This window comes from Heloderma suspectum, chromosome 16, assembly GCF_057233095.1.
Source record: "Heloderma suspectum isolate Gila_16-S chromosome 16, 16-S_ref, whole genome shotgun sequence".
In the NCBI taxonomy this organism is placed as follows: Eukaryota; Metazoa; Chordata; class Lepidosauria; order Squamata; family Helodermatidae; genus Heloderma; species Heloderma suspectum.
Window position 1 is genome coordinate 8,204,057 of NC_139473.1, and position 14,928 is coordinate 8,218,984.

At 46.2% G+C, this 14,928-nt stretch overlaps 1 protein-coding gene across 3 annotated transcripts in view; it reads right to left on the bottom strand.

The window, feature by feature from the left end:
- The window catches only part of ACACA (acetyl-CoA carboxylase alpha), a 264,931-nt gene that overhangs the window by 18,051 nt on the left and 231,952 nt on the right, over positions 1-14,928 (bottom strand). For all 3 annotated transcript variants that reach the window (XM_084822406.1, XM_084822405.1, XM_084822407.1), the window contains 2 exons: positions 12,648-12,825; positions 10,684-10,796 (listed from right to left, as the gene is read on the bottom strand). In XM_084822406.1, coding sequence (XP_084678532.1) covers positions 10,684-10,796; positions 12,648-12,825 — 291 coding nt within the window. The remainder of the gene's footprint in view (positions 1-10,683; positions 10,797-12,647; positions 12,826-14,928) is intronic.

A 14,928-nucleotide genomic window follows, 5' to 3' on the forward strand; every position in this document is an offset into this window, starting at 1 on the left:
AAGTCCTTGTGGGCCGGGCTTTGAGGCCTTGACACCAGGGCCTTTGAGGCTGGGATGCTCCTGAGGCATGAAGGATGAAGCCTCTTCGGCCTCTCTTGATGACAGTAAGCCCTTCCTGCTGCCAGTCCTCACCTGTCCCTTTAACAAAGGTAAAGTGTGCTTGAGAAGGGGCCGCAGTGGAGGCTGGTGGCTCTGCTGTCATTGAGGTGGTGAATCTGCTCTGGGTTCCAATCAGAACTCAGAGCAATCCTATGGCCCACCGGACACTGTCTAGCGGGCCATAGGATATGCTCATTTCCAGGAACCGACCTCAGAGCCTGCGCTCTGAGGTCAGTTCCCAGAAAACCAACTGCCCCTTGAATCCGTGCTGCCTCCGAGGCAAAGCGGAGAAGCCCCGTCCTCCGTGCTTAGAATAGGAGCACGGAGTGACTGAAAGGGGGCGGGGCTGGGGGCGGGGAGAGCGGAGCTGAGCATATGACACATCCTATGTGTCATACGGCAGCTTCCTCTCCTGGTCGCCCCCCCCCCCCCCCCGTCGCCGCTAAGACAGCCAAAAACGGCTGTCTAGCACAAAAGAGCAAGTCAGGAGAGGTGCGGAGGGAACGATCCCCCCGTGCCTCTTCTGCCCAAAAAAACACCCAAACAAACATAAACCAACTACATATCCATATAAAAGTAACTCAAGTTAACATAAAATAAAATTTCCACAAACCCAAATAAAATTACCAACATAAAACTCTTAATCTCCCTGGCAAGGCAGCATTCTCCTTTACAATCCCCGCCCCCCAATATATAATGCTACAAATAGAAAACACTCAGTCTTCACAGTTGTGTATCTATCTTGTTTGCATAGCAGACAGATTACAGTCTCATGGACAGACATCTTCACATATCCCCCTAAACTTTGACCCAACTATTGTTCCCAGAGCACATTATACAAAGGATAATATATAAGAATATGTACAAGATGTGCTTTAAAGCAGAAGAACATGTACACTCAAAATTAACTTATCCCTGTATCTTCCTCCTAAGACAGCTGAAGGCATCAGATTTAATGGTTTAATGAAGCTTTAGTAAAGGCCACCCTATGCTAAAGTTCTGCAAATCCTTTAAACAACAAGGTGAGATGAGAGGAATGTAAGGGAAGTTCTTATGCAGTGGTGCCATTTTAGAAACGGATGTAGCTGCTGTAGCTATCTGCAGGGACACATCAAGCAGTCAACTTTTTAGCAAGCTCCACTCCCGAAGTCTTCATATCTCATTTAGAAAGACCTAATTTCACCATTACAAACCAGAAGGGTGGTGACTACAGATGGGATTTTCAGTGGTGGCACCCTGTATTGCGAATACTCTTCCTAAGGAGGCTGGCCTGGTGTCCATTTTGTAATTATAACACCAGGAGAAAGCTTTTCATTATTGCAGTATTTTTATATCTGTGGTTGTTTTATCTGCTGTTTTACTGTTTTTTAGGAGATTGTTTTCATATTGTTTGTTTTATTGTACTACTTTTTTGTACTCTGCCTGGGAACACTTGTCGCTGAAGGTGCAGGAGTATAACTTTAACAAATCAAATTAAATAAAAGTTTCCAAGCTTTCTTGGGAAAATCTCAGAAAGACCAAGGCTGTTTTGGAGAATTCTCCAAGAAACTTAAGGGTGCGGGGAGCAAATTATTTAGGAGGTGAGCTGGGGGGAGCTTGCTCATCAGTAGTTGCCAGTCATTTAAACTGCCGAGATGGAATATTTTAAGCCAAGTCATGGGAGAAAGATGAAAACAAAAACTGAATTAAGGAAGGGAAGAGTTGGATAGGAAGGGAAGAGTTGGATAGGAAGGGAAGGGGAACTGAGTTATAGGTGTGAAGAGGGAGAAGGAGGAAGGTATGAAATCAAAACAGCTTAGAGAACCAGGGCCTAGTCAAAAGTGTACAAATACTTGATGCTGACCTTACACGTAAGGCTCTGGAATTCACAGCAAGTGAGACACACGTGTTGTAATTGCAACATTACATTCCCATACTGTGCCTTGCATGGCATACCCCATACTTTTTGTACATACCTTCAAGTGCAGTACAGTGGCTTCCCTACACAAGGAATCAGGTATGTGAGAGTATTGCTGGTGCCATAATTATTTTTAAATACAGGACTGTGATGCCTTCTTTAAGGGGGAAAAAAAGGAAAACAACAACCCAGTTTTGCAGGGCACCAGCAGTTGTTGAGGAAGCAAACACTCATTGGCCAACCTTGCATTGTTGAAGCAAACTGAGCCAGCCCCAGTAATGATTCAGGTGAGATTAACAAATATGTCAATGTCTATTTTCTGCTTAATTTAAAAGCGGCATCTATAAAGATTTTTGGCTTCTGAACCCTGTTCTCCCTAAAGAAAGATAGAAGCTAACAATGAAGGAAAGGGAGGGGGAGGGGAATAAAGAGTGATTATCCTATCATTGATTGATTGTCAGGAACGTTTCTTATTCACTGGGTATTGTAAAAGGCTAAGCTCTCAAATCAATTCCATAAGCCCCCTGTACAATTAAATATCAAGGAATAGGTTTCTTTCTTTTGCAACCAGATCTTCAGGCCGAACACTTTCCGATCGGGGGGGGGGGGGGATTTTTTTTTTCTTTTTTTACTGGGGGGAGGAGGGCAGAGAGAAAAAGTCAGTTTGAGCTCTTCCCTTTATCCATTTAAATATTCCACAGAAATCCGGTTTTGTGAAATATTGAACAGAGCTAAATATTTGCAGCTTCTGTAGACTTTTTTTTAATTATTAATCCTCCCAGTCAAGACAAGAGTGATACGGAGCAAATGGTGTTCTTGCAGTTGCTTGGCAAAATAATATTGTTATGAGTTTGGCAGAGTTAGGGGCAGGGGGGAGGGAAAGGAGATGAGAGATTTTGGGGAGCCAACCCCCATTGCCCAAGGGGCTGTGTGTATGTAAACTGCACGATACAAGCACAGAAATTGGAGTTGGGCACAGAATTCCATATCCCAAGTATCTCACTTCTATTTGTAAAAAAAAATAAATCAAGTTTCTAGCCCTTAAAGCTTTATTGAATGTGTGTGAGCAATGGCTGGTGAAATCTCAGAAGCCGGGAGGGGCTTGGTAGACCTCTATGGTGCTTCAATATGCTTCTGTATCTCCTTTCCCTTCCTCTTCATTAGCAGAAGCAGAATTATGGAAATTTGCTTCACTTGCATAATGTAAACAGCTGGATTCAGCTTGTTTTACTACAAGGGGTGTGGGTGTATTTTCAAAGCGATTCACTGCTTACTCTAAAAACAGCAACTAGCACAGAAGCATCAATTTTCCTTCCTGGTACAGCCAAGATTTGTTTTATCTGAACGCAAGGCTCGGGCTATCCTGGCAGTTTGAGCAGAGCAGTCAGCGCTTGAAAATACCATTGTGTAAAAATCAAGAAGGACAGAGAGCAGGTGAGATCCAAAGTGTCACTGGGGGTGTTCCACTCATGCAAATAGACCTTTCAGCTCTCACTTCCAGCAGCATTCCCCCATGCCTGCCAGAAAAGCAACCCCAGGTCAGGAGGGCCTCTGAAGCAACCCAGTGAAGCATAACAGGCTCCTCCAGGAGGAAATACTGGCCTCTATGCCCCTATGGAAACACTTTATCCTCATATATGGAGATGCTGACCAATAAAACCTCCACCCCCATGCGGATGTTCTTGTAGTGTCGTTTTAAGCTTTATATTGTCATTTTAAGCTTTTAAATCTTATATTGTATTTCATGATGCATTTTGTGGTTTTAATTGTTGTGAACCGCCCAGTGTGCCCCACTCCCAATTGAAAGGCCTCACAGCACTGCCAAAGAGAGCTAGTGTGGTGTAGTGGTTAGAGTGTTGGACTGAGGAGACCTGGGTTCTAGTTCCCACTCAGCCATGAAGCTCACAGGGTGACTCCGGGCCAGTCACTGACTCTCAACCTAATCTGCTCCGCAGGATGCTGTCAGGAGAAAATGGAGAGGAGGAGGAGGATCACGTGCATGACCTTGGGCTTGGCGGGATATACATGTAACAAATACATGAAACATACTAGGACTGCGTGAGAAAGGTACTTGGGCACGTGTCCTACAAAGCACCCTTGTTGCATGCTGAGGCTGTCCAAAATGCATAAGTGCAACTGAGAGGGTGCTGTGTGTCAATCTTGCAAATTTGCAGGGGGACTGAAGAGATGTTGGCATTAGTGGATGTTGCATAAGCTTTTGAACAGGGGGAGCCCCCCCCCCCCCCCCGGGCTCCATATCTCTGAAAATACCTTGCTGGCCAAGTCCCTTGATGCCAAATAACCATTCTGGATCCCACAAAGTGGAGGGCAAGGAATGGCAGCCCTGGAAAAACAAAGTCTGAAGAGGGGGGGTTATGTGCCCCCCTTAAAAGGAGATGGACACTAACGGAGAAGCAAGCCAAATGGTCTGGCTATGCCCCCGGCCCCTCCAAACAAGTGTCTCCTAGTAGAGAAAGAAAGTCATAAAGATTTTCCTGTAACCTCCAAGAATGTCAGGGCTCTGGCTATCTTTAATAAAGCTCCTGCCAGGCGGAAATGACTCTGCAGGGCCATGAATCATGGCTCCCCGCGACCATTGGGATCAAAGCACTTGGTTAAAAAACAAACAAACACACGTACAGATGTCCAGTTTAACAGGTTAGGCAAAAATTACTTGGGCAAATGTTAATTCTACAGATTCCCCCTCCTGATTGCTGGTCTCAGGATGATGGTTTGTGGGGTTCAAAGCCATGAGGCTGGATCTTGCTTCCTGTGGGCACCAGCTGTGATACAGAACCAGAGTGGGATGGGGACCAAAGGTGATCAGTTTGATCAGCAGCACATCAGCTTTTTGACCTGACATTCCTCCTCATTTCAGGTCACACAGGGCAGAGAAATCCAAAGGATTCACACAAGAGAGCCCAGGCCACATAGTCTAAGGCAGGGGTGAAAAGCTTTAGGCCTACTGGGCAAATCAGACCTTCCTGGGATTTCAGAGATACACTGCTTCTAAATATGATGCAGGTTCCATTCACCTATGTTATCTAACAGCCAATAATCAAATTATCCTCCACAAATCCACCTAACACTTTTTTAAGAAGTCATTTAAGGGTTGGTTTATCCAGAAGTGAGTGGTAAAACCTTTCCTGGACTATGCCATGTGCAGGAAGGCACTGCACATTTGAAGGCCCCACTTCCAAAAGGCATTCTGCATACCAGGGGAATCCCTGAAAAGTGTTGAATTAATTGACTGAAAGCCAGATGGCCAACTCAATAAACTGTAAAACAGCCTACAGCGCTAACATCCAGTAGGCATGGCCCACACATTTTGAAGCGTTTCTCTGAAATCCATGAGGACTAGAATGCTGCCTTAAAAGATGAGAGGAAGACACAGGCTAATGCTGTATTTGGCAGCTTGGTTTCAGCAGTATATGCACTTTTAACATGTGCATTTCCAATATCCTAATAAATACATGGGTTGGATCAAGATCTAGTCATAGTTACAGTAGACCCAATGAAATCAATGCGGCTTGAGTTAGTCACAACTACTTCAAGTCCCATTTATTTCAATGATTAAGAATGACAAAATTTGGCTCCAACACCAAAGCACTTCCATTTTTAGTTAACTCTGGTTTGTCATGTCATTTGGAGAAATGAACCGTGGTTAACCTTAACTATAGCTGGCTTCAAACAAGTCAACTCGAAACTGTGGTTTATAAAGCTGGCTTGTTGAAACTAACCGTTAGTTAAAGTTAACCACAATTCCCGATCCTGACGACACGGGAAGTCGTGGTTAACTAAAAGTGGAAGTGAGAACTTCCAAACCTCCTCCTCTCCGCTGTGATGTCCAAATATGTATCAAGTCTGAACATGGCCCCTGCCAAGGTCTCAAGACAGAGAGGATGTGTTTCTGCCAGGTCATCACAACTCAAGTCCCAAGGCAAGGAAGCAAGTAAAAACCACTTCTGGAGTAATTGCATTTGTTTTGTTTAACGTTTACAATTTCTAAGCCAAACTAGGATCAGAGCCACAATCCTGAATGCTGTTAAAGACACTTAAGTCTTGAGAGGTGACGGCTTGGCAAAAAACTGGGGAAAAAACAGAAAGGTTTTTTTTTTTGGGGGGGGGGGGAATTCCCCACACAAATTTTCCAAAAATTCCCTTGAAAAAAATCTTGAAAAGTTGTCCCCCCCTCCACTTTTTCTCCACCCTCCCCCCACCCCAGCCCTTCACATTTCTAGTTAAGTCATACATGGAGCCAATGCTAAAGCTCGTTTGGCCTTAAAAATGCGCCATGTGAAGGCTGACCAAAGGCCCGAGGATCCTAAGCATCCCATCTTCTGACGGTGACTGGTCAGAAATATAACAAGCTGCCTTGGACCGCGTCAGATAATTGGTCCATGTAGCTCAGCATTATCTACTCTGATGGGTAGGAGCTCTCCGGGTCTCAGCCAGAAAAAGCCTGTTCTTATCGCCCCCTACCTGATCCATTAAACTGGAGATTCTGGGGATTGAACCTGGGACCTTCTCCATACAAGGCAAGGGCTCTACCACTGTGCTACAGCCCTGAAATCCCAGCAAAAAATCAGAAGCTGAACATGGTGTGACTAACAATGCTTTGTTTCTAACCCCCAGTATGTGGTAGTTGACTTTGCATGCAGAGAGAGAAGGGTACAGAGTCTCACGGTGTGCCGGGTCTGCGCTCTTCGCTGGGAGCATGTGAAGCTCCTGAACACACACCAGATGGGGCCTGTGTTGTTCGATGCGATGGCTGCAAAGTTCGGGAGCAAACAAGCCCAGTGAAGGACGCACTGGGCTTGTTTGAGGAGGAAGAGGACATTGGGCCAGCCTTCTTTCCTCCCTTCTGAGTACCTAGTGCAGGAGTCTCCCAGCTTTGGGGGCTGGTAGGCACAATCTGCCATGGGGGGGCATTCACAAAATGACTGCCATGGGGTGCACAGCCAGGTGCAAAATGTCAATTTCATATAAACCAAACTGGTGAGGCTAAGAGACGAGTAACGTGCCCAAGATCCTGAATGCATAGCAGAAGTGGGGTCTGAGCCCCAAAGCAGAAGCCCATTCTTTTGAAGCCACGGTTCACCATCAACACTCACCCACTCCAAACACTCTCCTCGCACACTCCCAGCACGCAAGATCCACTCACACCAGTCATTCATTTCTCTCTCTTTCAGGGTCAGTCCTCAAACTCTCGCTCTTTGTTTCACAAACACACACCCCTCCCCAATATTGGTTCCCTCTACAGGTCCCCCAAACCCTCTCATGGCTCCCCGCAACTCATTACAGCTCTGATCCCCCCACTTCCTTCTCCATGTCAGGTCACACACCCCAGCACCATCTCCTGGCTTCCTCTTTCCACCCCATCAGGTCACCCCCCAGCCTAACCCCGGTCTCCCATCTTCTTCCTCCCATTCCGCTGGCTCAGGCCCAGCCTGCTCTCAGTTGCCCCACTGTCATCTCCAAGCCTTCCCCCTTAGCAGGCAGTGACAATAGGGTCTTCTCTTTCTTTCCTTTCGTGGGGCAGCCAACGTTACTTCCTAAGAATGTCTCCGGCTCGACCTGGGGCCCACAAAAATGTCCTAACTGATTACTTTAAAATGACAACAATGCAGGTATCAATCAGCAGGGCACTTTGCAGGGGCAAGGAGAGGTGTCTGTTGCTACCATGTTGCCTATCCCCCTGGCTTGGTGAAAAGCATGGGGAGACCAAACCAGCATCCTCTTGTCTTGTCACCCTCATCCACACCCTGCCCGCTGCAAAACAAGAGTAGGATTGTACTTCTTGCCATGACTAACAGCTTGTGCCAGAGATACTTGACCCATATAAGGGAGATAACATGACAAGATCCTGAGGCAAGGGGTTCCACTGGTCGATTGTACTAAATTGAGAACACACTTGGACATGTGCCGGATTATGGACTGTTTCAAACACACATGCAAAGAGTTTATTTTTTAAAAGGCTGACTTGATCATTTTCTTCCCTATGTGTTTCTGGTTAACACTTTCTACAAATAAATCATCATCTGAATGAGATGAGACAAGTCTCGTATGCTTTCTTAAAAGCTGAGCTGACAGGTTTTAGAAAGTTTAAGCAAACTAACGCCAAGACACACAGCCTCTCTGCCCTGCTGCGCCACTCTCCCGCTTCTGCCGAGGCTCAACATGTTGTAACACTGAGTGACATTTTAATAAACACAAAACGAATAAAGATTTCAGTTAGGGCGCTCGAAAATTGATAATTAGCAGATCTGTGTCACATTATTCAATATTTTCCCATCCTGCTCCCACCCAGTGCCAGTGGAAAAACCCAATGGTTGAGAGAGGTTCTGAATGAAAATGCAAGTGTTGCCCTTGGTGTGTCCCCCCCCCAGCACGCACCCCCTAACCCTCCACCCCATGCAAGCAACACAGGGATGCAGCAGCCCTTCTTGCCACAAGCCAGCCTCTCGGTGGAAATGATGGCAGCTATTCAGGGGTTAAGAGAGGCAGTGAACCCCCAGCTAATGAGCAAGTATGCAGCAGGCGGAGTAAGATAAATGGAACTCTCTCCGCTTCTGCTGGAGTCAGCATGAACCGCGGCCCTGCGGCTTGTTTGTGGCAAATGGAGTGCGCAAAATATCAAAGGCCAGTGATCCAGAAGACGACCGGCTTTGACAAATTTTAAATTGGCCAGAAAGAAAAACCAGCAAAAAAGAAAAAAAAAAAAAAAGAGGGAGAGAAATTATGCAATTCGCTGTGTCCTACAATCTTGGCTCTTCCTGCTATTGCACAGGGGGTGGGAGGGGGAACACTACCACCACCGATGGCCCGACATTGAGAGCAATTACGAGCCATCTAAGCAAGACACTTATCAGCGATTGAAGCTTTTAATGCTCTCTCTCTCTCGCGCGCTCTCTCTCGCGCTCTCTCTCTCTCTCTCTCTCTCTGTGGATGGTTGTGAAGGACCTCATCTCTGGTGTTGCCACCATTTTAATTAAGGTGGTGGGGTTTGCACATGACTCATTAGCCTCTTTCTGGGAAGACTGGAGTTACCAGGAATTGAAAACACACACGTACACACCCCATGCTTTTTTCTTTCTTTCTTTTTTTTAAAGCTTGACATGGGTAGCATTTTTTCCCCATAGTAAAGTGCCCTTTTTGTCTCATTTGTGAATGATGGCATTCAATGGTTTTGCACAAACCAAGGGAGGGAGAGAGGGAAGGAGGGAGGAAGGGAGTGATTTAGGGCCAGTCTCATAACAGGAGCTGAATCGGGAGTGGGAAAGGGGAGTCAGGGTGCCAGTTCAGCATAACTGATGCTCTCATCTGTAGAAGTCACATGGAAGGAGTAACATGATTCACATCACTCCACCACCACCCGTCCTGCCCGCAGCAGCTGCAGCATGGAAAAGCAAAGAGTTTTCCACTTCCTCTGAACGGGGGTGCCTTCCCTTGTACCACAAAAACGCTCTTTTCGACACGGCCTCAGTGAACAACGAGAGGCACCCCCCTGTGACACCAATCAATTTTTGAAGTTACTTAGCTGCAAATTACAACGTTGTGGATTCTTAGGTGGGCAGCTAAATGCAATCCAAATGCAGGCCTTGAGGCATCCTTTTGTAGCTGCCAACTCCCCCCTCCCCCGCCTCCTTTAAAAATAAAGCATCTTGGTCTGGGAGCTGCTATTTCAATTTCCCACAAGCCACTAAGGTAGCATTGCCCCATGGCATTGTGGGAAATTAAAATGGCAGCTCGTTGGTGCCCGGGGCTGAGTTAGGGTGACCACTGTGCCAAGCAGCTCGAACTTTAAGCCAGCCTTGTCTCCATATCCAAAGTATAACTTGGACCCTTGTTCTAATTCATCATAGGAAGTTCTTTGCATTTCTTTGAAGAACCCCCTCCTACACACACACACACAAGCTCCCTAACTGCAAAAGGCTGGTTTGGGGCTGCGGGTGTTGGGTGTAATCCTGCCATGAGTTATAACAGAGGTTATACTGATGCCAGTGGAGCAAACACATGCGTTCACTAGGATCCCTGCCACACTACATGTGCCCATCTTCGAAGAGGCATCCCCCCTTCTAACCTACGCAGGAGGGAATGGCCCTTCAAAAGACAGCACTTGCCACCTGCAGTTTTTGTAGGTACTTGCATTAAAAATCTCTTTAAGATGTTAAAAATCTGCTTCCCAGTTGACTTAAAATGATGCCCCGATCCATCATAATGTTTTTGAACAATGAAAATCAATTCATCTGCTATTGCCAATATGGTTTTCATGATGCTCTTTGGCTGGTTGAATTTGTTTTATTAATAGAATTGTTTTTACATTTGTTATGAATTTGTTAGATGTGTTATATTTTTAGTTGTAAGCCACCTTTGTTTTTAAGCATAGAAAGGTGGGATATAAATGACCAAATAAATACACACATGCAAAACAAATAATACAAACAAAAAAACTTTGCAGCTATAATTCCAGCCTCCAAAAATCTCAATGCATTCCATACAAATGCTTTATTGTTACCTGCCTTGAGCCTAAAGAATCCTTTGGCAGGCTGTGGGAACAGACATTAGCAAACAAACCTGCAATCCACCAGCCAAGACTCAGGAGGGTTAAAACCCCTTAACTGGTGAACAGAAGACAAGCTTATGCATTTGTAAGAAGTCCACCCAGCAACCCCACCAAGACTTACCAAGTCGCTCTGCCAGACGAACATAGATGGGATCCACACGCCTCATCGTTTTCACCAGGTCCTTCTTGCGGAACTTGATTTCCACTGTCCCTTCAGGCTCCAGAACCCCACCTCTAAAAAAGGAGAATAAGAAAAAGAAAGGTGCTTTCATGGAGGCTAGTACATTCAAGGTTGAATGTGTCAGGAAGGGGGAACGGGAAGAGGGACACACCATCACCCTAGAACCATCCTCATGAGGGTACAAGCCTCATGAAAAAGGGAAAGAGACTCCAGTACAGATTAGATGGCAAAGCACCAGGACTTATTTATATGTGACAAAAGCCCTCGAGAGGGAGAGCTTGGAAGCAAAATGATGGACCAGGCACCTTTTCATATTGTTCAGACTGCAAAGCTAGCCTTCTTGGTAGTGCCCGATTCAAATATCCATATATCTTGCAGATATACTCATCTAAACCAGTTTAAAGTTTGTTTAGGACCAGCTGGTAACAGCTGCAATGCCAGTTTAGAAGACACTATTAACTGTATGGAGAGAGGTATAGGTACAGATGATAGAGGTAGAGGTGATAGAGATGACAGAGATAGAAGGGATAGCAATAGAGGTGATAGAGATTAAAGAGGTAGAGGTGACAGACACAAAAAAAGAGGTGATAGAGATGACAGAGATAGAGTTGATAGAGATGATAGAGATGATAGAGACAGAGACAGAGGTGATAGAGGCGACAGAGACAGAGACAGAAACAGAGGTGATAGAAATGACAGAGATAGGAGTGATAGAGATGATAGAGAGGTGATAGAGATGACAGACAGAAATAGAGGTGATAGACAGAGATGACAAAGACAGAAATGGAGATGACAGAGATAGAGGTGATAGAAAGGGGAGAGAGAGAGAGATGATAGATACACAGACAATATCTGTCTATATCAGCCTTCCCCAACCTGGTGCCCTCCATATGTGTTGAACTGCAGCTTCCACCATCTGCAACCAGCAAGGCCAATGTCTATGCTGCCTGCAGATAATGGGAGTTGTAGTTCAACACACCTGGGGGGCACCGCGTTGATATGTGAGAGCAGCTTTCCCCAACCTGGTGCCCTCCAGATGTGTCCATATACAAATCCCATCACCTCCAGCAGCATGGATAGTGGCCATGCTGGCTGGAGATGATGGGAATTGCCATCCATCACGTCTGAAGGGCACCAGGTTGGGGAAGGCTGATATAGACAGAGGTGGGAAACTGCCTTATACCGAGTCAGACCTTTGGCTCATCTGACCCAGCATTGTCAACACTGACTGTCAAAGGCTCCCCATGGTCTGAGGCGAACAGAGGCTTTTCCCGTCACCTGATTGCTTTACTGGAGATGCCAGGGACTGAACCTGGGACCTTTGGCATGCAAAGCATGTGACTGGCCACTGAGCTACAGCCCTTCCCTTAAGAGGATTATACATATACTGACAGGGAACTTATTCTCCGAGTGCCTATCGTTATGTAGCCAAGATGGTATGACCCACATACAACAGGGGGTTATCAGCAGGTTTGGGGAAACCCCATGGTTTACAGAGGTAGAAAAAGTCTTTACGGGGAAAAAATTCAAGGAAGAGGACCCCAAAAACAGCCCAGTAAGAACTGAGCATGCTCAGAGAATGTAAGAATAGCCATGCTGGATCTGACCAAGGGTCCATCTAGTCCAGCATTCAGGGTCTGATGGGAGTTGAAGTTCAAAACATCTGGAGGGCGCCAGGTTGGGGAAAGATGCTCTAGATCATGTAATGTATCTTAAGTACCAACCTGCCCCCACAACAGCCCTTCAAGCTGTCTCAATTCCCTCGTAACCTGCTTGTCTTCCTGTTTAGCTTGTCCTGCAATCACCCCTTGCCTGCCTTTAGGTTCAGTGAGTGGGTCAGCCCACTGGGCGTTCGTGTCTCAGAGCTAGGTAAGATGAAGGATAGAAGAGGTCAAGGCGATTACCTGCTCTCCCGGTCGGCATACATCTCCATGTGTCGAGCGTTAATGGTAGGGTCGATCACAACCCAGGAGCCTCCTCTCAGCTCTGCTTGGGGCGGAATATAAACCAGGACAGGCTGCTTGTACTCCCGCAAGGCATCGACGATGTAGGCCCCAAACTTCAACACCTGGTCATACATGTCTGGCGGGTGGGGAGCGGGGGGAGAGAAGGACACAGGAGTAAGAATTCTGGATGTCCCGCCCCACAAAAGCCAGCCCAAGGAAGTACCATTCCACACAGCACGAAGTTAACTTGTGGGATTCACTGCCACAGGATGTGGTGCTTGGCCAGTAGCTCGGATGGGTGCGGAACCCTCACTAAGGGACTAATCCAGGCCACAAAGCCTCCTGGGATTCACTATCCCCCCCGCCACACACACACACAGATATTTCATCATCATCCCCCCCGCCCTTGACTTCTCTCAGTGCCAGCGGAGTCCTTTCTCCATGTGGAGAAACACAGTGCCTCTCAGAGAAATGCTGAAATGGGTGGGGAGATGACGTCAGCAGACCTGGCTACAACCACCAATGTTGGTGATTCGGTCCTTTTAACTTCAGAACCTACTGCAATTGGGTTCTAGGCACCCCAGTGGGTAACCAAGCTAAGTCCGAACAGACAAACATCACCACAGGCTAAAAAGCAAATTAAAATCCATTAAACGCTTCATTTAAGAAAATGACAAAATTAAAAGAATTAAAAGGACCGAATTAAGTCAGCTGGTCTGCAGAGGAACGTGTTGGAGGGAATCCAACCCCCTACCTTAAAAGTGCTCTGCACGCCTGGATTAGACAATTTATTGCGTAAGGGAGGTCTGTCCATGACCTCCACGATCAGGGGAAGTAAGATTGGACCAAACATTTCTCACACTTTTTGAAACCTACATACACAGCCATACAAGGCAGAAGCCTGTTTTCCCTGCCCCTCCCCAAAACACAAGAAAGCTATGGAATGCCAAGATACACACTGTCTTGTTTAATTCTGGTGTGCGTGCACAAATATCATTAGGAAACCATAAGGGCCAGAAACAGGATCATTTACGAAAATGAAACAGACTCTTGAATTCAACACCCAGTACCATATTTGGGGGGATGGCAGCGGTGTTCTCTGCTCGCACACCACATACTCACAGCCCTGACAACATGCCTGCCTTTTAGACATGAGCTGCATTCACTCTACTGTAAAGTAAGAACTTAAGAATCCATCTGCTGGATCAGACCGAAGGCCCATGTAATCATGCATCAAGGCAAAAGCCATGCACCCAACACCCCTCCCTGCAGCAGCTGGTACTCAAGAGGCTGCTGAACTGCTCCTGAACATGGAAGTTCTCTTTCTCTATATTTGAGGAGGAGCAGGCCTAATCCCCACTTAAAGCCATCTAAGCCGTTGGTCATCACATGCATCCAGGGGTGCAGTGGAGCCAGAATTTGCAGGAGTGCAATGCCGGCACGCAGAGGTGCAAGCCGGCATGCCTGCTCATCAAACCTTCCGATGAGCAGGTATGCTGGCCTCATCTGCCACTCCCCTCAGACCTCCCTGTTCCCTTAGAGCTTAGCTGCTATTGCCACAGTAGCTGGGGAGAAATGAATTTACTATCTTTTTATTTATGAATTTTTATCATTGTTATCTGTTATCATTTTGGTGCCAGGTTAAGACCTTTCTCTTCTCCCAGGCATTAGGCAGCATATGATAAGTTTTAATCCATTCTGGATGGTTTTAAGATTATGGTTGTTTGCTTGGGATTGCTTGTTTGAAGTTGTTTGAGATATGTGTTCCCTTGTGTATATTGTCTGTTCATGTGTTTTTTTATGTAAATGGCTGTTAATCTCCGCATACCATATTTTTAATGTTTTTAATCTTTGTAAACTGCCCAGACAGCTTTGGCTATTGGGCGGTACAGAAATGATGATGATGAATTTTCCCAGCCACAATATAGTGCTCTCAAAGTGCTCTCAAAGTACTTTTGTATGTCTTAGCCTTGAATGGGAAATTAAGACCCATTACATTTACAAAGCACCTGCTCCTGGAGGATACAGAAAATTGCTAGGACTAGTCTGTTGATATGGATCAGCACTGCTGCTGCCTGCATTTTTCGACTCTCCTGGGGAGGCGTGGGCATGGGGGCTGTCATGATGGGTGCCTGCACGTCAACATTTTCCACTACACCACTGCACACATCACTTCACATACAATACATTTCTTTGGATGTTAAAAACAGGTTAACGGTTTAGCAGCAGTCAGTCTAAC